Consider the following 23,245-nt stretch of genomic DNA (forward strand, 5'->3'; position numbering starts at 1 on the left):
GGCGCCCACTGAGGCAGGGTGCAGGGAGCAACGCAGACCTCAGACAGCTCCAAGGAGAACCGGTTCAGGACCTTGGAGAGCTCTGAGTAGGAAGATGCGTGGAAAATGTACAAGAGGAGCATCGATGAAAGTTGTTCGAGCAGTGGCTGCTTGTTTGGAGCAGACTGCCGGGTTTTTATAGCTGCTGCCCAAATAGAGTGGATTGGCCACACCCCCAATTTGGGGAGTGCTCTGCTTCTTAAAGGGGCCTTGCTCAATTTCTTAAGGATTGGCTCCAGCAAAACTGGGGGGCTCTGCTGAGACACGTGGGTCCTCAGGGGACTCCTCAGAGTCGGAGGATGAAGGTGGTGCTGTTTCCTTGGGTTGTGATGGGGGTGCTGGCTTGGATTCCCCAGATTCTTCTGATGTGGGGGGTAGGGTTGGATGGCCTTCCCACCTTTCCCCCATTTGTTTGTTTACACACACACACACACACACACACACACACACACACATACTGTCCTTCCAAAAGTGGCTTGGGGTCAGTTGGGGGGTCCTGGACCTAAAGTGGTGATTCTCTTGTATTTAGCAGGGGGAGAGCAACTGGCCCTATCCACCCCAGCACAGCATCCCTTCAGTGGCTCATGCTGGTGTCTTGTCTTATCTATGTTGCTGGTCTCTATGTTTTAAGCTAGTGAGCCCTTTGGGGACAGGGAGTCATCTTCTTTATTTTTATTCCTCTGTGTAACCCGTTTGGGGAACTTTTGCTGAAAAGCAGTATTCCTCATTGTCTGAATATTCATTGTCCTCACCATGATTCTGGGTGTTCTTGCCCTCGGAGTTAAGGCAGGAGGTGATTGAGGAAAGGGCTGTGGAATCCTCTCTACCAGGGAGGCTCATCTGGCCTCTAATTCGGCAGAAGGAATAAGAATTTAGAACAATATAATGGGCAGATCATGGAGGTGCCAGAGCTCATTTGTCAAAACGATACCCCCCTCGGAAATCCTCCTTAGCCCTGAGCACCCGTCATGTTCGACACTTGTATGATCTGGGTCCAGTGGGGAGGAGAGCTGGTCTTGTGGTCGCGAGCCTGGACTGTCCCCTTGGCTAAGCCTTGGGATGGGAGACCACATGTCAGAGATTCCCCTTCGGGGACAGGGGGGGTCTTAGCTCAGTGGCAGAGCTTTGCATGCCAGAGGTCCCCAGTTCAGTCCATGGTGGCATCTCCAGGTAGGGCTGGGAGAGACTCCGGCCTGAAACCTTGGAGAGCTGCTGCCAGTCAGTGCAGACAATACTGAACTGGATGGACCGAGGGTCTGACTCGGTCTCAGGCAGTTTCCTGTGTCCCTACACTGGTGCAGTCCGGTATGCGGGTACAGTGATTCACATGTGATACTGAACCCAGGTCCACTTCCCTTCTGCTCCCTGCCTGCACCCAGGTCCACTCTGGAAATGAGCGCAGGCACAGCCGCCCACACCCGAACGAGTGTGCAGCCATCGGCACACAGGTGCCACCTCGTGCCTGAACCGGGCTCTGGTCTCCCCTTTCCTGCCCAGATCACATCTGATGCCGAGGCTGAAAGAATCACGCTCCCACGAGTCGTTGCTGAGTCCCAGTAGTGTGGTGGAGGCCCTGGACCTCAGCATGGAGGAGGAGGTGGTGATCAAGCCGGTGCACAGCAGCATCCTTGGGCAGGATTACTGCTTCGAGGTAAGCGGGGCTCTTGGGGCGGGCTGGAGGGCTCTCAGAAGGGCAAGTCCAGAGGGGGGAGGGTCTCCGTGGTCAGTGGTTGTCACCGTGGATCCTTGTTCCAGGCTCAGTGCCTCTTTGGCACAACACCTCCAGCGCAAGCGCTTCTTTGCCCTGTGCTTGACTTCTGCCCAGCACTGCGCTTTTTCCCGGGGCTGGGAGGGCCCTTGAAGGGAGACGAGGCCCTCTCCGAAGAGCTCAAGGAAGGGCGGTGGTTCCCAGCACGTTGTGCCCAAGTTCCAAGGTGTGGGGCGAGCTTGTGTGCATGTGGGACTGTGATTCCAGCCCCCGGGGCACAGCCTGGCCAGCGGGCTGCCTGAGGTCTGCTCCTGAGAATGCACGGCACAGGGGTGGTGGCTGTCCTTTGGGGCAAAATGAGACACCCCGGAAACCGCACCTTCTGGTTTAAAAATAAAAGCGAGTTCCAGGTCCTTAGGGAACTGAGGCCTGCCGCTGATGTGGGGCAGCCTCTTTTCATCCCAGTGTTGCGAGTCCGACAGTCCCTGCTTACTTGGATGGCAACCCGGGCATTGTGGATTGGGGCAGCCCTCTTCACTTTAACCGCAAGGGGTGCTAATTTCCTGATCCAAATGCACCCAGGCCCACCTTGTTTGGAGGAGGCGTTGTCAGAGGCCAAATGAACGCACAGCGGTGTCCTCCTGTGTCCCTGGCTTGCAGCAAGCTAGCTGATCCTGCTTTGGCAAGGGGCGCTGGTGTGACTGTCTGTTGTGTACCCAATCTGTCACCTGCCTGCTGGTTGTCTCTGGGAATGGTTTCGGCCCCCAATACCACCGCTTCCCCCAAATTGCATTTCCTTCTCAACACGTGCCTGATACTGTGTACGTGCCTTCAGCTCTCCTGGGTCCGTCATAAAGCACTGACTTATTGGCGGTCTACATTCTTGGGGAGAACACAACCCCTGGAGCCGCTAAAGGGGAAACCCGGACCGTTCCCTGGTTCCGTCTCTGTGCCCATATATTCCCCCGTTGTCTGGGAGAGAAATGTGTGTTAGCAGGGGATGTCAGGCTGGCTTAGCGTGAGGGGTGAAAAGCTGCAAACGTTGCTGTGCATTAGATTTTGAAAGGCTGGCTCGGAGGCTCGGGCTGAGAAACGGAAGGCAGGCGAAAGACATGACAATCTTCTGTGGGAGACAAAAAGGTTGGTGAGTGGGAGAAATTGAACTGACGTGCCAGAAAACAAGCTCAGGCAAAGAAATGTCAAGTTAGCCTGACCCGCCAGAGCCACAGAGAGAGGGATGTTGGCAGGGGCTGCGTTGAGGACCAGGCAGGATGGTGCTGAGGGGCGGCTTGCTGTGCTGAGTGTGTGTTCTGCAGATCTGCTGTGCACATTTCATACCAGTGCACAGTCTGGCACCCATCCTGGGCTTCTGGGCTGCCTTTTTCGTTTCCTTTCGGCTGCTGAAAAGCAAGTTACTAGTCCTCACGGCTACAGCTGCAAATCGGGGAGCAGGGCTTCATCCGGCCAAGGTCCAGCAAATGGCACTCCACGTCCTCCTCCTCCTCTCAGAATTTTGCAAAAGAAATTCATGCAAGTGGTCCCTTGTCGGTGGGGGGGGAAGTGGCATAATTGATTCAGATTGCAGAATCTGGCTGCAGAATTACAGCCTGCTCTTTCCATCTGAAAGCCGCCCCGACAGTGGAGACTTGTGGCAGAGGACAGGACTGGGTCTCCTCCACTCGACAGTCATTAGGATTGTGTGCCGAGATGATCCCGGGACCAGATTTGCAGACTGTCCTTTGCATCCTGGGGACAGTTTTGCATAAGCCGTTTCTCCCCCACTCCTTGTAAGAGGGAGCCAAGATGGTAGCTTCAAGCAGCTCCCTTCTGATTTGCCACCTTTCCCATGTAGAGACAAGCACGGGACTGTCCTGGCGCATGCATGGCGTCACGGCTGCGCCCAGCTCTCCCCCCCACCCCGCCACAAGGTGCCTTCACCGGCTGCCCCTGCATCCCAATAAGCAGGTCGGATTTCCGGGTTGCCGCCACAGCACCTTCTCTCCCCGCACCCAGCGCAGCCGGGAGTTCTCGTTTCTCAGCCAGCGAAAATTGCAGGATAATTTTCCCTGACAGAGAAAGCTACCCATCCATGGAACGAGGATAATGAGCGAAAATGAGCTGAATTTGAGAAAGTAATGATTTTTTTCCCCCTCAGCTAATTGAATTTTATCCCGGTAAACGAATACCTATTTTTCCCATGCGCGTGCACACACATGCACACCTGGGAGCATAAATAAATCCAGTTGGAGCCCCAGTATTCCCTGGACTGTCCCCGCTGGTATCATATCGGGCAGCAGCGATATAGGAAGGTGCTGAAAGGCCTCATCTCATACTGCGCGGGAGGAAGCAATGGTCCACCCCTCCTGGATTCTACCAAAGAGAACCACAGGGCTCTGTGGCCGCCAGGAGTCGAAATCGACTCCATGGCACACTTTAATCCTAGGCCACTTTTCAACAGGCAAGTTCTCCACTTGGAAAACTTGGATCTCCAAGTATTTATACAGAAAGGGGAATATGATTATTCCCTGCCCCGAGAGGGCTCAGTCTCAAAGAGAACATGAGGAAGACCCCAGCAACAGTCCTGGGAGAGAGGCCGTGCCGAGGCTGGAAAGGGACAGTTGCTCTTGTGCTGCTAAACATTTTGTAAATGGTTTTTAACTTGTTTTATGCTATCGTTAACTGCCCAGAGATGAAAGTTTGGGGTGGTGTACAAATTTGATAGATAGAGAAGTAAATCGACAGAAGAGAGCCACCACGTCAAAAGGTGCCTCTTGGCCTATTTCCCCTGATGACTACATGGAGCCTCCATGTCCAGAGGCAGCCTACCTCAGGATACCAGACTCCGTGAACCAACCAGGGTTCTCAAAGGTGTTTCTCTCGCGTCCTGCTTCCTTGAGGCCATCTGGCTGGCCGGTGTGGGAGGCAGAAGGCTGGCCTGCAGGGAGCGCTTTGGGCCGATGCTGAGGAGAGCATCATCTGGGCCATCCAGTAGGCTGAGCTTGGGAACAGGGTCGGAGTGCAGGAAGGAGAGAGGCTGGAGAGACCCCTGCCCTGTAGCCTTGGAGAAGCCGCTGCCAGCCAGCCCAGGCGGGACTGAGCCCAGGTTAAGCCCTTTGAAAACCACCACCAAGGTCAGGGTCACAGCAGAGGCCGGCTTCAGCTTTGCCCCCATCCCGGTTCCGATACGCGTCCGGTTGGCCACAGTGAGAGGTGGGATGCTGCCCTTCGAGGGACCTCGGGTCCAGTCCAGCAGAGTTCTTATTAGGCTTTCATGAGCCGCAATGTGGCCTCCATGTTTAGGGGCAGTCTATCTTTGGATCCCAGTGGCTGGGGACAACGCAGCGAGACTGTGTTGCATTTCACGGCCCACTTAGGGGCTTCCAGGTGGGAACCACTAGATGGATCTTTGGACTGATCGGCCACAGGCATGGAGCCTCCATTTCCAGGGGCAGTCTGCCTGAATCCCAGTTGCTGGGGAAGATGACTGGCCTGAGGGGGTCCTTCTGGAGGCCCGGCTTTTCAGACACTCTCTCTGTTGCCTTCCCTTGCAGGTGACAACTTCATCTGGCAGCAAATGCTTCTCGTGCCGATCGGCGGCTGAGCGGGACAAGTGGATGGAAAACCTGCGGCGGGCCGTGCATCCCAACAAGGTAGCCGCTGCCGCTTTGTGGCACTCTCCCCCCTGCAGCGGTTCTGCAGCGGTTCTGTGGGCCTCGTCCTGGGTGGGGCCTCTCCCTCTGGTCTCTGCAGCCAGCCGGTCTGGGAGAGAACGAGGAGGCCTCTAGGTCTGCCCAGAGGGGCTTTATTAGGGGCCGCTCTGGAAGCCAAACCCGCCTGCAGCTCAGTGGCCTGCCAGTTGCCAGCCTTTTCCCAGAAGGCTTTGTCAGAGTAACACCATGTTGTCATATAGATAGTGAAGAAAGTAAGCAGGGGAGCATTTCACCCCGCTTTTTGCCCCCATGGCTGACCCCAAATGTCAAGCTGATGATTCTTAAGAGAAATTTCAGCTCCTAGGAAGCTGCCATATACTGAGTCAGACCCTTGGTCCATCTAGCTCAGCGTTGCCGGCACTGGCTGGCAGCAGCTCTTCAAGATGGCAGACAGGAGTCTCTCCCAGCCCGACCTGGAGATGCTTCCGGGGAGGGAACCGGGGAACTTCTGCCTACAAAGCAGAGGCTCTTCCACTGAGCTGTACGAACTGACCCATCCGTAAAGAGTCGCTCTTAATGAAAGGACAGCATGGACGAAACTTAATTTCTCGTGAAGTTTACCAGTGATATCATAAACCCCAGATTTCTAAACACGTTTATAGGGGGGGAAAATAAATGAGTTTCTGCAATTGGCCGGAGAGTGAATTGTATCTCTGTGTTGGTTTTTGCGTTGCCCCTGAATGATGAAGTCCGTAAGACTTCCAACGTCTGAATCATCTTCTGTGCACCTTCTGAGCTCTGCTCAATCTCCATCTTCACAGCCATAAACCATCCATCGATTGATGCCACTCTGCAGGTCTACAAATTATTAAAAATTGATATTTAGCCTTCCCCGCCCGGATATTACTCAGTGTGGATTTTAGCTGAGCTAAGCATCCATAGGGTGGAGACAGGGACAGCTGCCTTTCCCCCCCAGAAAGTTGAAAGGGAGGTTGCTGTTTGCCGTGTGTGCACTCATCCCGCTTTTTTATGTTCAACAGGTTGTGCAGGTTTTTCCCCCAAACTCCTGCCCAACCTATTTGAGCAGAGGCGAAAATGGGATAAAAGGAACAGCCCAAAGAAGCAAGCCAATCTCTGTGAAAAATCATTGTGTGGGTACTAGCTTATACCTTTTTTACACGAATCACTTTGAGAATGTTTCATTGGGAAGCAGTACTGTCTACAAATATTCTTCTAAATAGGCAAGAATAAATATTCTTCTAAATAGGCAAGCATCAGGTCTGGTCCTCCCTAGGGAGTCTTAAGAACTCTGCTCACCCTACTGGGTTTTAGATTGGCAAGATTTAAAGATACAGCAAATTTTAAAGACCATCTCCCCTGGGATCGGTGCCACCGTTCTTTCGTCCATGTTTATCGGAGGACGGATACTACGGGTTCTACTAGTTGTATGCCGCTTTTCAACAAAGATTTCCAAAGTGGTTTTCAGAGGGAAAATGATAATAAATGGTTCCTTGTCCGTAAAGGACTCTCAGTTTAAAAAGAACCACAAGGGAGACTCCGGCAACAGCCACTGGAGGAACGGTGTGCTGGGGTTGGAGTGGGCCAGCTGCTCTCCCCCTGCTTAATATAAGTCTCCATCACAGTTTTTAGAAAGCAAGTCAAGTCTTGGTTTTCAACCCAGGCTCTTAAACGAGTGTTTTGTTTGCTGCTGCTTTGTGTCTTATGGCTATATTGCACATGTGTCTTAAACTTTTGATTAGATTTGTGTTTTTATATTCCACTTCAATTCTGATTGTGTCGTTCTTATATTGTTCAGTGTTTTGTAAACCGCCTTGAGGTTATTTTAGTGAAAGGCAGTATAAAAAAATTGACAATCAATCAATCAATAAATAAAGATGAAGAGAATCCCGCCCCCCCTTTGAAAAGTGCCTCTTGGCCCAGTTAGCAGGGAGGTGGGTCTTGCCCCACATTCCCGCCCCAGAGGTGGCTGCGTTCTTGCAGCGCATAAAAATCCCCGCTTCTCCCAGCCCCTTGGAGCTCGCCCTGTTTCTGGTGCGGGGCTGGGAAACTGCACATGGGGAGAGAAGCCACCTGTGGGAGAGCCTCCCTTGTGCCAGGGCTACGTCCGCCTCTGCCGCCCAGTTTTTCTCCCTCTCCTTTTGAAAGGTCTCTGGCAGCCAAATTGGAAACGGTGCCGTTTTTTTTTTTAAGCGGGGGTGGGGGCTCGTTCGCCTCCTTTCTTCTTGTAATTGGTGCCAGCGAGACAAGAAAGCGCATTTGGGAAACGGACATAAGCGGGGGTTATTATGCAAATTCCCAAGTGCCGGTAATTTCCTTAAAGTAAAAACGTAATTAAGGATTGGTTGTGTTCTAACGCCTTCCCGTAATGGAAGCTGCTCGCCCCTCCGTTTTGGCGGGGTGTGATTGCTTCCCTTTTGTCTCCCCGCCCGCCCCTCTCCCAGGACAACAGCAGGCGTGTCGAGAACATGCTGAAGCTGTGGATCATCGAAGCCAAAGACCTGCCGGCCAAGAAGAAGTACCTGTGCGAACTCTGCCTGGACGAGGTCCTCTACGCCCGGACGACGTGCAAGTTGAAAACGGACAATGTCTTCTGGGGGGAGCACTTTGAGTTCAACAACCTGCCCACCCTCCGCAGCATCACCGTCCACCTGTACAAGGAGACGGACAAGAAGAAGAAGAAGGACAAGAGCAACTTCATGGGGCTGGTCAGCATCCCGGTGGGCTCGGTCACCAGCCGGCAGTTCGTGGAGAAGTGGTACCCGGTGGCCACGCCCAACCCCAGCAAGGGGAAGTCGGCCGGGCCCATGGTCCGCATCAAGGCGCGCTACCAAACCATGAGTATCCTGCCCATGGAGATGTACAAGGAGTTCGCGGAGTACATCACCAACAACTACCTGGTCCTCTGCTCGGTGCTGGAGCCGGCGCTGAGCGTCAAGAACAAGGAGGAGATGGCTTCGGCCCTGGTCCACATCTTGCAAAGCACCGGCAAGGCCAAGGTAAGGCCCGGGCAGGTGTGGGGAATGGGCGGTCAGGGGTCTAGCTGTCCCCAGCCCGACAGCCGGCACCTGGAGCAGCGAGGCGGAAGGTTTGGACTTTCTGGGCCAAACCCACTCTTGACTCTAGACCGTTTGGCCAGTCCAGCGGAGGGTGGGGGGGGGGGGGGAATTCCGAGATGACCATCCCATCTGCTCTCCCAGCGCTCTCCTTCAGATGAACCACTTAAACAGCCCGCTTTGCCTGAGACCTGGGAGAGCTGCTGCCAGTCCGTGCAGACACTATTGAGCTAGGTGGACCAAGGGTCAGACTCAGGATAAGGTGGCACCTGCGTAGATTATGGAGAGGGGCTGTAGCTCAGGGACAGAGGCCTGGCATTGTACGCAGAAGGTCCCAGGTTCAATCCCTGGCAGTGTCTCCATGTAAAGCGGAGAGCCTTAGCTAAGCAGGGTCCGCCCTGGTTTGCATTTGGCTGGGAGACTACAGGTGTGAGCACTGGAAGATATTCTATCCCTTAGGGGATGAGGCCGCTTGGGGAAGAGCAGAAGCCTCCAAGTTCTTTCCCTGCCAAGATAGGGCTGAGAGAGACTCCTGCCTGCAACCTGGGAGAAGCCGCTGCCAGTCTGGGTAGACAGTACTGAGCTAGATGGACCAAGGGTCTGACTCAGTAGATGGCAGCTTCCTGTGTACCTAAGTTTGGCTCAGCTGGGGGCTGTCCAACTGGTGTGCAAAGGCTTTCGAGTGTTCCAACATGTCTTCTCGGTGCATGGGGGAAATATCTGGGGGGTGAGGAGGAAAATGTCCAGGGGTGGGGTGAGGAGAAAAACTGGCTGTGGGGAGTGAAACAGTGTCTGCCATTGCATGCGTCATTCTGGCCTTACCTGTTGCTGCAACTCCAAGGGTTTGCAGCTTCCCAAAGGCATTTCTAGCTCCTCTCTGGACCCCCTGAAATGAGCTCCAGCAGCACTCCGGTGCTGAGGGGCACCCCCCACCATGCGGGGACCCGCCTCTAAGTGGGTTGCCTAGCACAGTCTGTGCCGCCGGTTTGCTGGCCCACGGGGCAATCGCGGCTGCCATGCGGTGCGTCTCCACTCCCCACCCGCCCAGAGAGACAAGCTATCTGATCATTTTTTTTATAAGAGCCGTTAGTCCGGCTAATTATGACTTTAATCAGTTTTACGAGCGTCCCCACAAATGAGCTCTCCCCTCCTCTCTGCAGTAATTACTCTGTTTGAAGAGGGTGCGAGGCGGTGAGTGGCAGCTCCAGAGCAGAGTGTGTGTTTTCCTCTTTGTTGCCTGGTTCGCAAGGAGGCATTTCGGAGCATCCCTGGCGGAGGCGTTTTGCAGATCGCCGGTGATTTGTATTCAAGGGGCAGTCGCTCTCCCCTGCACCAGTGTGTCGTTGGAGCGGCCTCCATCCTTGGGGAGTTTGGGAGGGGGCACCTGCAGCCGCTCTGCCTCTCTCGCTCGCCCTTTCCCCAGCACAGCTGGAAGGCTCTCCGGAAGAACCTTGGGACCCGAGATTCCGTTTCCCAGCGTGGCCAAGCAGAGGCCTCCGGGTTGGGAAGGCAGCAGCCCTGCTTGGTTTTCTGTTTCCAGCAAGCTGCTCCTCGGAGGTAGGCTGCTCCTGAGCATGGAGGCTCCAGTAACTCTCATGGCTCATTGGAATGTCGGAAGGGCCCTGCTGAATTAGACCGGAGCCGTCGGCCAACAGCCTGCTTCTTACAGTGGCCACCTAGGTGCTTCTGGGAAGCTCGCAAAGAGGGAATGAAGTCAGGAGCTCTCCTTCATCGTTTGTCCCCATCAGCTGGTGCTCAGAGGAATACTGCCCCTGATCGTGGAAGTTCGATATAGCCAGCGATAGCCCTCTCCCCCTCCCATGACTTTGTCTGGTCCCCTTTTCAAGACATCTAAGCCACATCTTGTGGCATTGAGTTCCACAAATTAATGGTGCATGTTTTGGGAAGAAATCACCCTTTTCTTCTGTCTCCCTAAGCCTGATTTTTAGATGGTGTCAGAGAGAGGATTTCCCATCCACAGAGAAGGCCACCTCCTCTGTGTTTCTCCAGGAGTCACCCTGGAACAAGGTTACCTGCTGAAAGGAAGGAGCCCCGCCCAGAGCAGTGACTTACGGAGAGGGCCATGGGGACCCTCCGCTGAGGCTGGGCAATCCTGCTCTTTCTCTGTTTCCAGAGAAACTGAACAGGCCAAAGCAAGGAACCCCACAACAGCCTGGGGGGTATGCCCCCCTCCCACAAGAGCTGTTAGTGACTTGATTATTTAGCCGAGAGTTGAGCCTTTTAAGAATTTGGGTTTTGAAACCAGCACCTGAGCTGGGAATTTGGGGAAACACGGTTCAGAGGCTGGCTTTGAAAAGTGGTTTGGTAAATGGTTCAGACGCTAAAACTCCCAGCTTCTTTTCTTGCCGGTGGCCTCACAGATCCCAAGTTCCCTCCCTGGCAGCATCTCTGGATAGGGCTGGGAGAGACTCCTGCCTGCAACCTTGGAGAAGCCGCTGCCAGTCTGTGAAGACAATACTGAGCTAGATGGACCGGTGGCCAGACTCAGTATATGGCAGCTTCCTCTGTTCCAAAGAAGCTCTCACGGACACAACCGTTGCTTGGGCATTTGGCGTCTCTTGCATGGGATGGAGGGTGTGATGAGCGCGCTCTCTCTACAGAGAAGGAAGGCTTGGAGTAACCCCTGTCCTGCCACGGCGGATGGCTCAGCCTGACCTCTCCACGCTGGAGTTGCGTCTTTGTGAAGGGCAGGCCCCGCTGTGCCCCCTTCTGCCTTTCCTGCGGCTCAGGATGCCAAACCCCAGATGTCAGGGGTATATAGGGCAGCTATAGGACTGGGTATACAGGACAGCTTCCCATGTTCCTTAGGATAACTGTCTTAACTTGAGCCTGGGCGGAGGGGATATTTATTCTTTTTTGAGAGCTCTGTTTGTTTTGAATTCTTGCAAAGGTTTTTGCAAACAAAATATGTGCAGCTGGTTGCAAGGGAAGAAAACAAGCATGAATCATACCATTGGCAGCTGAAGGCCTGATTCTGGAACTGCGGGTCTTGAACTGGTTGCCGAGGGTTGCATTTAGGGGTTCAGTTCCAACTCAAGGCAATCGAGAGATTTCCGATTCGGTTCCTGGAACATCTCTGGTCCGGTTTCTGAGCTCCGATTCGGCTCAGTTTGATACGCCAGTAGTTCTTTTCGTGCAAAGGGTTTTTGATCTGGCCTGGCCACGGTTCTCGAACTCGGTGTCGTTTTCCCGGGAGGGGCCAGCGGAACAGCTGTCAGGGTGTCTCATGGGTGCCTTGCAAAGGTGGAAGATACATCTTCTGTTTCGTCTGGGGTGGAGAGCCGGTCTTGCGGTAGTGAGCATGAATTGCCCCCTTTGCTAAGCAGGGTCTGCTTTGGCTTGCATTTGAGTGGGTGACTGCATGCGAGCGCTGTAAGGTCTTCCCCTTAGGGGACGGGGCCATAATTCATTGGCACAGCCCCTGCTTTGCACACAGAAGGTCCCAGCTCCACCCCCCTGGTGGCATCTCCAGGTAGGGCTGGGAAAGGCTCTTACCTGATATCGTGGAGAGCTGTTGCCAGTCAGTGTTGACGATTCTGAGCCTGTGGACCCATATTCTGTCTGGGTATAAGGCCGCTTCTGATGTCCCTATGATTCGCAAGAGTGGTTTGTGACAGGGTGACATCTGGACTGGTCTTCCCACAGAGGTCCTCGTCACCCATCTCAGCAAATGATGCTGGCCCGCCCTGCCCAGAGGGCACACGCCCCTCCCCGTCCCTCCCGCGGGACCCCGGCTGATCTTTGAAAGAGGCACTAATCTTATTACCTTTATCAGTAAAAGCCTCTTAAGGGCAGGTCAATCCTATTAATCAAGGATTGTGGCAAGGGGGGAGCCCTGTGAGTTCATCGTCAGTCTGTCGCTTCCCGCACAGGCGGGCGGGCCGGCTTCAGTCCAGCGTGGCTGGTGGCGTGTGTGGCCGGAAACAACCCACCCCACCCCGGTATGCCTGTTAAATTTGCGGAGCAAGAGAGACCTGTCGTTGTTCCGGGGCTGAGCACCAAGGTCCCAGGTTCAATCCATCCCTAGGAAAGGATCTTAGGAGGTCTTGGAAAGACCGGGGAGTTCTCTGGAGCAAGCGGGAGGGCCCATAAACCACCCTGAGCCATTTTGGAAGGGCGGAATACAAATCGAATAAATCAGGAATAAATAAATAGCCCAGCGCTCATAAGCGGAGACCCTGCTTTGCGCGCAGAAGGCACCGGTTCAATTCCCGGCAGCATCTCCAGGTCGGACGGGGCCTGTGGCCCTGGAGAGATGCTGCCAGTCAGTGCGGTCACTCCTGCGTGAGGCGGACCAAGGCTCTGAGACTGTCCCAGCCAGCTCCCTAGGCAGGCTTGACCTTGCAAGGTTTAATGATCAGATCCGCAGCCCAGCGTCAGCGGCTGCTGCTGCCACCCCGCTGCCCGGTTGGAGTCACTGTGACGGAGGAACCCTCGGCGCTGTGCACAGACATTTCTTTGCTGAAACAGGGTAACCAGAGAGCGAGAAGGAGCGGGTCACCTTCCCGCTTTCGCCGGGAATCGGATAATCTCTTTGGAGTGGGAGCCTCCCCCTGCCCCTGCCGCAGCCGATACGGGCGACGCGTTCAGCTGCTTTAAGTGCTAATAACTCATCCCGGCCCTAATGGCCGTGCTGCTCATAAAATCTGCTCGCTGTGGAAATCCGTTTAAGGCCCCCGAGGGCTGCTGGCAGGTCTAGAAAGATGCCAGCCTCCGTGTGCTGCTTCCCTGCTCCTGCGATGCTACTTGGGGGGAAGGGGGCGGGCGGAAGGAGGCAGGGTACCCAGCCTGCGGGCCCCATCCGTGCCTCGCGCAGCCTGCCACGTCTTCAAGGCATAAAGCGGAACAGAGGCGGGAACAAGCACACTGGTGCTTCAAGATGGCATTCATGGCAACATCCCAATTTCCCTGCGAAATTCCAATTTCGCTGTTCCGCTCCCAAAAAGCTTGCATTCGCTGTATGTATGTATTCGTTTATTTCGGCCCAAGGCCAGCATATCTTGCATTCGCTTTGTTTTTATTAAGCAAGTGAGGCATGGTTGTAGCACATTCCAGACGTGAAATATGCATTGTGTATGTATTTAAAGCATTTCTGTCCTGCCTGCAAAGTACAAATATTTATATAATGCTTTCAACAAAAGTTTCCAAAGTGGTTTAGAAAGAAAGAAAGAAAGAGGGCTCCCTGTCCCCAAAGGGCTCACAATCTAAAAAGGAAACATAAGAGAGACCCCAGCAGCAGCCACGGGAGGGATGCTGTGCTGGGGGCGGAGAGGGCCAGTTGCTCTCCCCCTGCTCAATGAAAAGAATCGCCACTTTGAAAAGCTGCCTGCTTGCTCAGTTAGCAAGCAGAGTGAATGGCTTGCAAGACCCTCGGAAAAGCTGTTCCCAGTCAGTGCAGAGCGAGACGGACCCAGGGTCTGGAGGCGGTTTGGCATATCAGGGTGACTGATGACAGAAGTTAATCTAGAACATATGCAAGAAGAAAAAACCGAAAAGGGCAGGAGAAGGGGTCTGGTAATAACCCTACCGCAATCTGTCCACGTCAGAGACCGGCAAGCAACTCGCAAGCCCAGCCTTAGTAGAATATCTCCACCAATATCCAGGGAGAATAAAGTGGGTCCCTGGCAAGTGTCTCCAGGGAGATATGGGGGGGGCGACGACCGAAAAGGCCCCGTCTCTGTCCTCTGGTTGTTTGCGTGGGTCCAGCTCCCTGGGGGAAAGGGCTCTCTCTTTCCCGCTCGCTTCCCCGCAGCCTTGCGGTGCTCTCTTTGAAACCCTCTCAGCGGCTCTCTCTGGCACGCCACCACCTCTCTGCCCTCTCTCCCCCGTGGATTCTGCAGCCTGACGGAAGGTGGTGCAGCTTCTCAATTAGCAGGGGCCGACCTGGGCATGGCCTGCAGAGTGTGCGCCTGTCACGTCTCCAACATATACTCATCACCTCGCCGTGCTTTCTGCTCGGACCTGGGCCTTCTTGTCAGGGTTGGCGGGGGGGGTAGGAGAGAAGAGAACGCCAGGCTGGAGGGCAGAGGGCCCCGGGCTCTTCAGCCGTGCCTGCCTTGTCCTGCTTTCCAGAGAGGGAAAGAAGCCGCTGCGGCTGGCGTTCTTGGCATGTGTGAACGCAGCTGTAAGCTTTGGTGGAGAGCCGGGGAGGAGGGAGGGTGGCTTGAGAGGGCTGACTCCTCAGAGGAGCAGGAAGTGCAGGGGGAGAACCCTGCCCAATGCTTTTAAGCGTCGCCTTACAGAATCCTAGAATGTTAGAGTTGGGAGGTACCTTAGAGGTCATCTAGACCAACCCCCCCACTCCGCACAAGGATCAGCTACGGCATCCCTGACGGGAGGCCATCCGATCTCTGCTTGAAAAGCTCCAGCCCCCCCCCCCCCATTCTGTCAAAAGGAAGCACAGTTAGGCCAGACATGAGGAGGGATTTCTTAACTGCAAGAGCCGTTTGAGGTTGGTGGAACAGCCTGCCTCATGGTGGGACAAGCAGAACCTTCGCATTTCTAAGAGCCAACAGGCACGTTGATGTTAAACGTGTTTTTGACCAGGCAGGCACGAATCCACTTGCCAGCAATGAATGGCGAGCAGGACACTACACGGATCTCCTCCCCGGAGGTCTCATTCCTGCTGCCATTTTTGAGAAGGTGGGGACAGCAGGAATCCTTTCTGGGCAGCCAGAGATCAGGGCTGGCCCTGTTCCTTCCCCTTGCCATCTCCCTCTGCCAAGGACAGAAGGGCCACTTCTCTGCCGGTCTGCCAGAAAAGGATCCAAGGGGAGAGTGGTGGTGACTTCAGATCACGGCTGGCGATCCTGACCCTGCAGGTGAAGAGCGTAGTCTTGGTGCCGGTTTACATGACCGTTGGCGGAGCATTAAATGGGCCTTGCCACATCTTCCCTTCTGCCCCCCGGCTGACTGAGCAAAGAAGCACCTGATTAAAGTGTGGGGGGGTTCTCTTTGCTGAGCAAGGGGGAGAGCAACTGGCCCTCTCCGTCCCCAACACAGCATCCCTCCAGTGGCTGTTGCCAGGGTCTGTCTTACGGGGTTCTTTTTTAGACGGTGAGCCCTTTGGGGACAGGGAGCCGTCTTATTTAATTATTTATATCTGTGTCAACCGCTTGGGGGACTTGGGTGGGAAAACAGGATATAAATAATCACTGCATTTGCATGCTCTGTCCACTTGACTCACTGCCCTCTCCCTCCTCTCTGCCCCCGCCCAGGATTTCTTGACTGACCTCATGATGTCCGAGGTGGACCGCTGCGGCGATAACGAGCACCTTATTTTCCGAGAGAACACGCTTGCCACAAAAGCCATTGAGGAGTACCTGAAGCTGATGGGCCAGAAGTACCTGCAGGACGCCCTCGGTAGGTGCCGTGGTCCGTGTGGGCTCGTGACTTGCAGAACAGCCTTGCTGGATCAGGCCCAAGCTCGCAAACTGGCCCCCTCTGTTGCTTGGTGCTGACACCTCGTCTTCAGGGGCACACTGCTCTTGTCGATGGAGGCTCCACTTAGCTGGAGCCTGTCCAGTTTCCTCGGCCAGCTACAGCTGCTGGCTTGACACTTCAATGGAGGAGAGAAGCTTCTTATTTTCATTGCCTAAAGCGCCTACGGTTGGTAAACCTGTATCTGGGCTGCTTGGGGGTGAAGGTGGGTGAGCCAACAGATTAAAAGAAAAAAAGCCTCCCTGCACAGAGAAATCTCGCAGGTCAGGGAGAAGACTCTTTGCCTTCTGGCGTCAAATGAGGGAACTGCGGAAGGAGAAGCCAGGCTCCGTAACCTCAGAGTTGTGCTTTTCTCCCCACAGGAGAAAATCAGTGTGTCCCATCTTGCTGAACCCACACGGGACTTGTCCATGTGGATGCCTCCCTCAGCACTATGTAGGGAAATCTCCCTGCAGGGAGATTTTTCTGCTGGGGGTTAAGCATAAGTACGCGTCGGCTGCGGATACAATCTTGTTGTAAACCGCCCAGAGACGCAAGTTTTGGGCGGTGTAAAAATATGATAGATAGATAGATAAGATGGGACCCTTGGAGCAGGCTGGTTTTCGCACACTGGGTGGAATATTTTTGCAGTTTTCAGAAAGCCAATAGTTTGGTGTTTAGTTTGGTGTTTTCTTAAAAGAAATAATATTGAGGCTGCGTCTCTCAAGCAACCTGGCTCTGTGGCACACCCCTCTTCTAACACCAGGGTTCTCTGTAACGGGGATTCCCAGATGTGGTTGACTGCAACATCCATCATCCCCCAGCCAAAGGCTATTGCAGCAGCGGATGCTGGGAGTTGTAGTCAACATCTGGGGCTCTCTGTTACAGGGAACACCGGCCCACACCACCACAGTTGTTTTTGTGCAAAAATTGCCCGATACCGGCAGTGTTCCCTCTAACAGGGAATTCCCAGATGTGGTTGACTACAACTCCCATCACCCCCAGCCAAAGGCCATTGCAGCTGGGCATGCTGGGAGTTGTCGTCAACAACAACTGGGGATCCCTGTTAGAGGGGAAACTGGATACCGGCACCCCTAAAAATGCCTCTTCTCCGGCCTTTCAGGGGAGTTTATCAAGGCTCTGTACGAGTCGGACGAGAACTGCGAAGTGGACCCCAGCAAGTGCTCGTCCTCGGATCTCCCCGAACATCAGAGCAACCTCAAGATGTGCTGCGAACTGGCCTTCTGCAAAATCATCAACTCCTACTGGTCAGTGCATCCTCCTGATGTGGGCAGTGGAGCGGGGAGGGGGGAGGTTGCATCAACAGGTTTCACAGTGAGGGGTCTCAGGGGAGGGCGGGAAGCACCCAGGAGGATCCGGGGACCCCAGCAGAGGGCTCTGGCACGGGGGGCATTCCCATTCCAAATTTGTTAAGCCTTCCTTCTGAGCTGGTCTGGGAACCTTTGGCCCCATTTGGCAGGGGGCAAAACTGCATCGACCCTTCTGCGTTTGCGGGGCGATAGGGGCGAGGTTTGGGGTGTTCCTCTTTGGTAGCAGCCGCTAGCTTTTTCTGTGGCCACCCTAACCCTAAGGAAGGCAACCCCCTGTAGTGAGTGTAAGAAACGCTCCTGGTTGTTGCTCTCCGTGGCACTACTGTGTGGATGATGTAGGGAAGATTCTGCTGACTGTGGAACGCCTCTGGTACGTGCAGTTACCTGCCTCTCCGTCTTCGGGATGCCTCTGCCTTGCTAAGCCCATTCTCTCATGCACTGTCATTTGTGTGTGGTGGTGGTCGGGGGGGTGGGGTGCGCTTTCAGTTCTGTCTTGCTGCTGCAAAGTCTAAAGATAGCTGAGAAAATTTGCCCGAGGGGATCCTGCAGATAAGGTAGGCTGACAGGCCGAGAACAGCCAGGGAGCCAGAGACGGAGCTGTGCGCCGTGCAGAGATGTGCTTGTTTGTTTGTGTGCTGTGATTCCCCTTTTCCATTCACAAACAGCCAAACGGCTCAGTTTAAAGAATCCACAAGGAAAGGCATTAAAACAGGAGCTTGCGGTGGGTTGCTTAGGAAGATACGGCGGGATAGAGCAGGTGTGCAACAGATCAGTCAGATAAATTCACTTAGAACATTTTCATTGACTAAAAAGAAGTGCCCCCTGCCATTAATCGGGTAGCATGAATGTTTTTAACAATTATTTTTAACAGAAGTGCCTGTGAGCACCATAGATGATGGACGTTGCCTTGGAAGAGGCATTCTCTCCTCTGTTTAAGGGAATGAGCATGCCTCTTCTGAGAAGTAGGTGTCTAGTAACAGATCTATACATCATCACCAAAGAAAACATACCTCTTTTCTTTAGCAGTGCAGTTTCTTCTCGAATGTAAATGTTTGCAGATTGAATGAATTGACTCGATACATATCAACTATTCTAAGCATGTTGATTCAGAAGCAAGTCCCACAGAGCTCAACACCCTAGTAAGCATGACCCGGATCATAGCCTAAGAGGTCTATAATCCAGTGACAATCCCGATGTTGTGATCTGCAAGATCGCATCCAGATTCACTGCAGCAGCCTTAAGAGGCAGCTCTTCATATCGGAGGTGGGCGTCCTGGGCCGAGGATAAAGCGGGTTCCTTGCGGTATTCCCAAGAGAGAATTTGAAGTATCTTTGAGTTCTGGACGGATGGAGGAAATCTGCTCCTCGGAGTTGAGCCCCAGCATCTGTAGAACGATGCGCTGGAGAGAGAGGAAGGAGATTTGACAATAAGGGGAAATTGCCCTGATTTGCCGCATTATTGGGACAGCTGGAGAGCTGGGATGTCAGCAGATTTTTCAGGGCACGGAAACGTGTTGCTAGGAAGCTGGCAAACTGATTGGGTCAAAGAATGCCGTAGAAAGTGGATTCTGTTTTACGAGCCAAAATTAAACCCCGCGCTGGCGGTGTTGCTAAACCCTCTTCCAGTTGTCCAGATCATTCTGCTTTTTTCCACCCAGGCGTTTTCTAGGCCAAAGCAAGAAATGCTGCTCTTCCATAGTTCCCCTGAATCCAAGACAAGGTTTTTTCCCCCAGATTTGTTGATATCAGAAATCAGAAGGTCATCTTAAATTCAGATTCAGCCCTGTTCCTTTTGAGTAAATGCAGGTATGACCTGGATTTAACCCCTGATTTTAAGGGGGTTGTCATAAATTCAGGGTCGTCTCCGATTCGGGTAAATACGATAGTTTTGACCTTAGAATCCATTCCAAACAGGTTTGGCCCCATCTTTGGCCTTTAAAGATTGCACTTTAGTGCAGGCTGGCCGTTTGACCCATCAAAAGAAACGCGCTCAAGTCCTGCCAAAGCTTTAAGTGATCATTAATTATTGTTAGAACCATGAAACTTTATTGGAATCCTGGAAAGAGAGTTCCTTTAAGCTGTCCACAGGTTTGATAATCGCTGCTAATTACAAAAGCCAATTAGTCAGTGTCATCCTCTCACAATAGCAGCTAATTAAGGAAGGGCTGCCCAACAGCTGTCGTTGGACTACAACTCCCATCATCCCCAGCCAAAGTGGCCAGTAGTCAGGGATGATGGGAGTTGTAGTCCAACAGCAGCTGGGAGGCCAAAGTGATGCTCTAAGCAGCCAGAAGAATGCAGCGACCTGGCTTTTGACAAATGTCCGGGGAGGTCTCTGTACATGTGAACAGACCGCCAGCCAGCTCTTCTCTTGGGCTTTTATCCGGGGACACCCAGGTTAGCCTGCAATTCAAAAGAAAAGAAAAAAGAAGGAGGTAACCGCTGACCCCTCTCCTGTCCCTGCAGCGTGTTCCCGAGGGAGCTGAAGGAGGTCTTTGCCTCGTGGCGGCAGGAATGCAGCAGCCGCGGCCGGCCGGACATCAGCGAGAGACTCATCAGCGCCTCCCTGTTCCTGCGCTTCCTCTGCCCGGCCATCATGTCCCCCTCCCTCTTCAACCTGCTGCAGGAATATCCCGACGACCGGACCGCCCGCACCCTGACGCTGATTGCCAAGGTCACGCAGAACCTGGCCAACTTTGCAAAGTAACTCTTTCTGGGTATTCCTCTCACTTAAGTGCGCGGGTGTGTGTGTGTGTGTGTGTGTGTGTGTGTGTGTGTGATCAGATGATCCCTACCCACAGAGCATCTTTCAGTTTTAAAACAAAATTTGGGTTCTAGTCCTCATGACTGGAGAGGACTGCTTCGGACAGTGTGAGCAACGAGAGCTGGAGGAGAGCTGGTCTTATGGGAGCAAGCATGAATTGCTCCTTTTGCTAAACAGGGGCCTGCCTTAGTTTGCATTTGGAGGGGAGACTGCATGTAAGCTACTTCTCTGAGGGGATGGGGCCATTGCTCAGTGCAAGAGCAGCTGCAGGCTTGCATGCAGAAGGTCCCAGGTTCATTCCCTGGCAGCATCTCCAGGTCGGGCTGGTAAAAACTCCTGCCTGGAACCTTGGAGGGCTGCTGCCAGTCAGTGCAGACAATCCTAAGCTAGAGGGAGCAAGGCTCTGACTTGGTAGCAGGCAGCTTCGTCTGAGAACGGTGTGATGGATTTAACGTAAGTTTGGGCTGTGAGGTACTGAGAGAGAGGGGGAGAAAATGGAGGTTTCCCAGCAGATGAATTCGGCACTTTTATGGCACCCCAGATCTGATCAATGGCCCGGAGGGGACTCTGGGAAAAGCTCGATACCAGCTCTTATCAGGAGCTGGCAGGGATTGAACCTGGGGCCTCTTTGGAGCTGACCAGCTGGGAGGACAAACAGCCTGCATTGTCCGGAGCTGCAAAATGGGGGCATCCTTCTGCCTTTTCGCAGCCCCCATGCTTGGGGCCAGAAGCGGGCTAGCATGGCCGGCCGGTGGCTCTGTGCTTGGCCCTGATGGGAACTGACAGGCGGTGACAGGAGAGGAGACGTGTTGGGCGCCTGGGACCCAGCTCCGTCTCCCACGCCCGGCCCCTCGCAGCTCTGAATTTTAAAAGCCGCTGCCGGGGAGAAAATCAGTTTGGGAGGAAAACAGCTGCGCTGTCAGTTTCCTGAACTAAGCCCAGAGGTTGGGTGGAAACAAAAGGGGAATATTCCGAGAAATCTCTCCGCTGGCTTTGCGCAGAAGCTCTGAGCTGCTTATCCTGAGCTGGGATAGAGAGATAGATATTAGAGCAGCAGCGGCGGCGGCGAGATCTCCGGAATGCGGGCGGACCGTTTGCAGACTTAGAAGTCTGAAGACTGGGTCTGCGTTGGACACAGCAGTTAGCAGAGTTGCACACATCTCCCCTCCGTCGGTGGGAGCTCGCTCGGTCCCTACTCCTTCATGCTCTCCCTCTGCAGGAGCCCTCGAGGGCTCCTTAGGTAACGCGGACTGTCCGAGCACTTGCAGGCTCCAGGGGTGGATCGGTGGGCGTTAGGGTTGTGCCCGGCCAGCCCTGCTCCTGCCCCCGTGGCACGTGGCAGTTCTGCGGGCAACAGCATCCACGCCGCCGCCTCTGCTCGGCTCCGCAGGTTCGGCAGCAAGGAGGAGTACATGTCCTTCATGAACCAGTTCCTGGAGCACGAGTGGACCAACATGCAGCGCTTCCTGCTGGAGATCTCCAACCCGGAGACGCTCTCCAACACGGCCGGCTTCGAAGGCTACATCGACCTGGGCCGGGAGCTCTCCTCCTTGCACTCGCTGCTCTGGGAGGTGGTGGCCCAGCTCGAGCAGGTAACCCTCAGCGCAGCGGGACAGAGAGAACGCAGAAGGCGGCTTTGCGGGGTCAGGCCCAGGACCCACCCGGTCCAGCATTCTCTTCCCCGAGAGCAGCCAGGTGTCTCTGGGCCCTCCCTGCCAGCTTAGTGGGAGGCGATGGCCATCCTCTGTGTGGCTGCAGGTATACTGCCTTTGCACATGGAGGTTTCACTGAGCCACAACCACCAATGGTTACTGATGTTAGCCCTGTAAATTTAGCTGGTTCTTTCTAGAAGTCACCCGAGCTCGGGGCCAGCACCGTATTTGGTGGCAGTGAATTCCACCGCTGACTTGCAAGTTGTGTGAAGTACTGCCTGGGGGGGGGTCAGTCCTGGCAGCCACCTGCCCTTGAATTTCTGCACAGACACCGCCCCCCCCCAGTCCAAGCCACCATGTTTCTGTACAGCCCTGCGCACTCGTTTGCTTCCGCACTGAATTGTGCAAAAATCCGGGAGCAGCAAATCCGCTGGGTATAGAAGGGCCGCAGCATAACTGTGTTGTTTCTGTCTAAACTCAGTAACGGGAACTGCAAGGCAACATAGCAGGGATTCCCAGGTGAGAGCAACTCCCGGCTGCCATGGCCTTTGGCTAGGGGTGATGGGAGTTGTAGTCCACGGCGCCTGGGGCTCCCTGCTCCAGGAAACATGGCTCTGACCGTTGGTGCCCGCCTCTCCCCGCAGAGCACAGCGACGAAGCTCGGGCCGCTGCCGCGCGTCCTGAGGGACGTCAACACGGCTCTCAGCAACCCGTCCTGTGTGCAGGTCTCGGTCACGGCGGACCACGCTGCCTCGACGCCCAACGCCAGCAACAGCATCTCGGTGGGCCTGCAGAAGATGGTCATTGAGAACGAGCTGTCCGGGTAAGAGCGAGCGGAAGGGCCTGGGTGGGTGGGTGGGTGGACGCTGCCAGACAGGGATGCTCTTGCAGAGAAGCAGGCTGGGGCAGCCCCCCCCCCAGGAACCTGGGCCGTGGGGCAGCCCAGCAGGGTGCTGTGGGGTGGGGGAGCAGTGCTGCAGACGCGGGGTGAAAGTGTGGCACGTTGCTGCCCCTCCCTGTTGGAAGCAACCAAAAAGGCAGGATTAAGAAAAAGATAGGCGAGCACTGGAAGACCTTCCCCTTGGGGAGGGACCGCTCTGGGAAGAGCATCTGCCTTCTTGCATGCAGACGGTCCCCGGTTCCCTCCCTGGCAGCATCTCCAAGAGAGGGCTGCGAGAGAAACTCCCGCCTGCAACCTTGGGGGTGCCGCTGCCGGTCTGGGTAGACAATCCTGAGCGAGACGGAACAAGGGTCTGACTCAGTAGAAGGCAGCACCGCTTCCCGTGTTCCTCCTCCCAAACGGCCATGGAATGCACGGGATTTCCAGGCCTCCCTCCCTCTGAAAAGAACCTGGGCTTTCCAGTGGTCATTCCCTGTCAATCATTTCAGTCCATTCCCTGGAGCATCTGCTTTACATGCAGAAGGTCCCCAGGCCCCTCCCTGGCAGCATCTCCTGAGAGGGCTGGGAGAGACTCCCACCTGCAGCCTTGGAGAAGCCGCTGCCAGTCCGTGAAGACAATACTGAGCTAGGTGGACCAAGGGGCTGACTCCGTATATGGCAGCTTCCTGGGTGCCTGTGCAGATTCAG

The 23,245-nt window shown here is 54.5% G+C and overlaps 1 protein-coding gene across 15 annotated transcripts in view; it reads left to right on the top strand.

Annotated features, from left to right (window-relative positions):
- Positions 1–23,245, top strand: part of DAB2IP (DAB2 interacting protein) — a 156,902-nt gene that overhangs the window by 119,709 nt on the left and 13,948 nt on the right. For 12 of the 15 annotated variants that reach the window (XR_008312686.1, XM_053281588.1, XM_053281595.1 and 9 more), the window contains 9 exons: positions 1,537–1,690; positions 5,299–5,397; positions 6,438–6,548; positions 7,860–8,414; positions 15,710–15,854; positions 17,035–17,179; positions 19,708–19,944; positions 21,396–21,597; positions 22,302–22,480. Coding sequence is in view for 14 of the 15 variants with exons in the window: in XM_053281588.1 (XP_053137563.1) it covers positions 1,537–1,690; positions 5,299–5,397; positions 6,438–6,548; positions 7,860–8,414; positions 15,710–15,854; positions 17,035–17,179; positions 19,708–19,944; positions 21,396–21,597; positions 22,302–22,480 (1,827 nt within the window). In the remaining variant the exon portion in view is untranslated. The remainder of the gene's footprint in view (positions 1–1,536; positions 1,691–5,298; positions 5,398–6,437; positions 6,549–7,859; positions 8,415–15,709; positions 15,855–17,034; positions 17,180–19,707; positions 19,945–21,395; positions 21,598–22,301; positions 22,481–23,245) is intronic. The other 3 variants (XM_053281586.1, XM_053281590.1, XM_053281589.1) reach the window with 2 other exon arrangements.

Source organism: Hemicordylus capensis, chromosome 17 (assembly GCF_027244095.1).
Source record: "Hemicordylus capensis ecotype Gifberg chromosome 17, rHemCap1.1.pri, whole genome shotgun sequence".
In the NCBI taxonomy this organism is placed as follows: Eukaryota; Metazoa; Chordata; class Lepidosauria; order Squamata; family Cordylidae; genus Hemicordylus; species Hemicordylus capensis.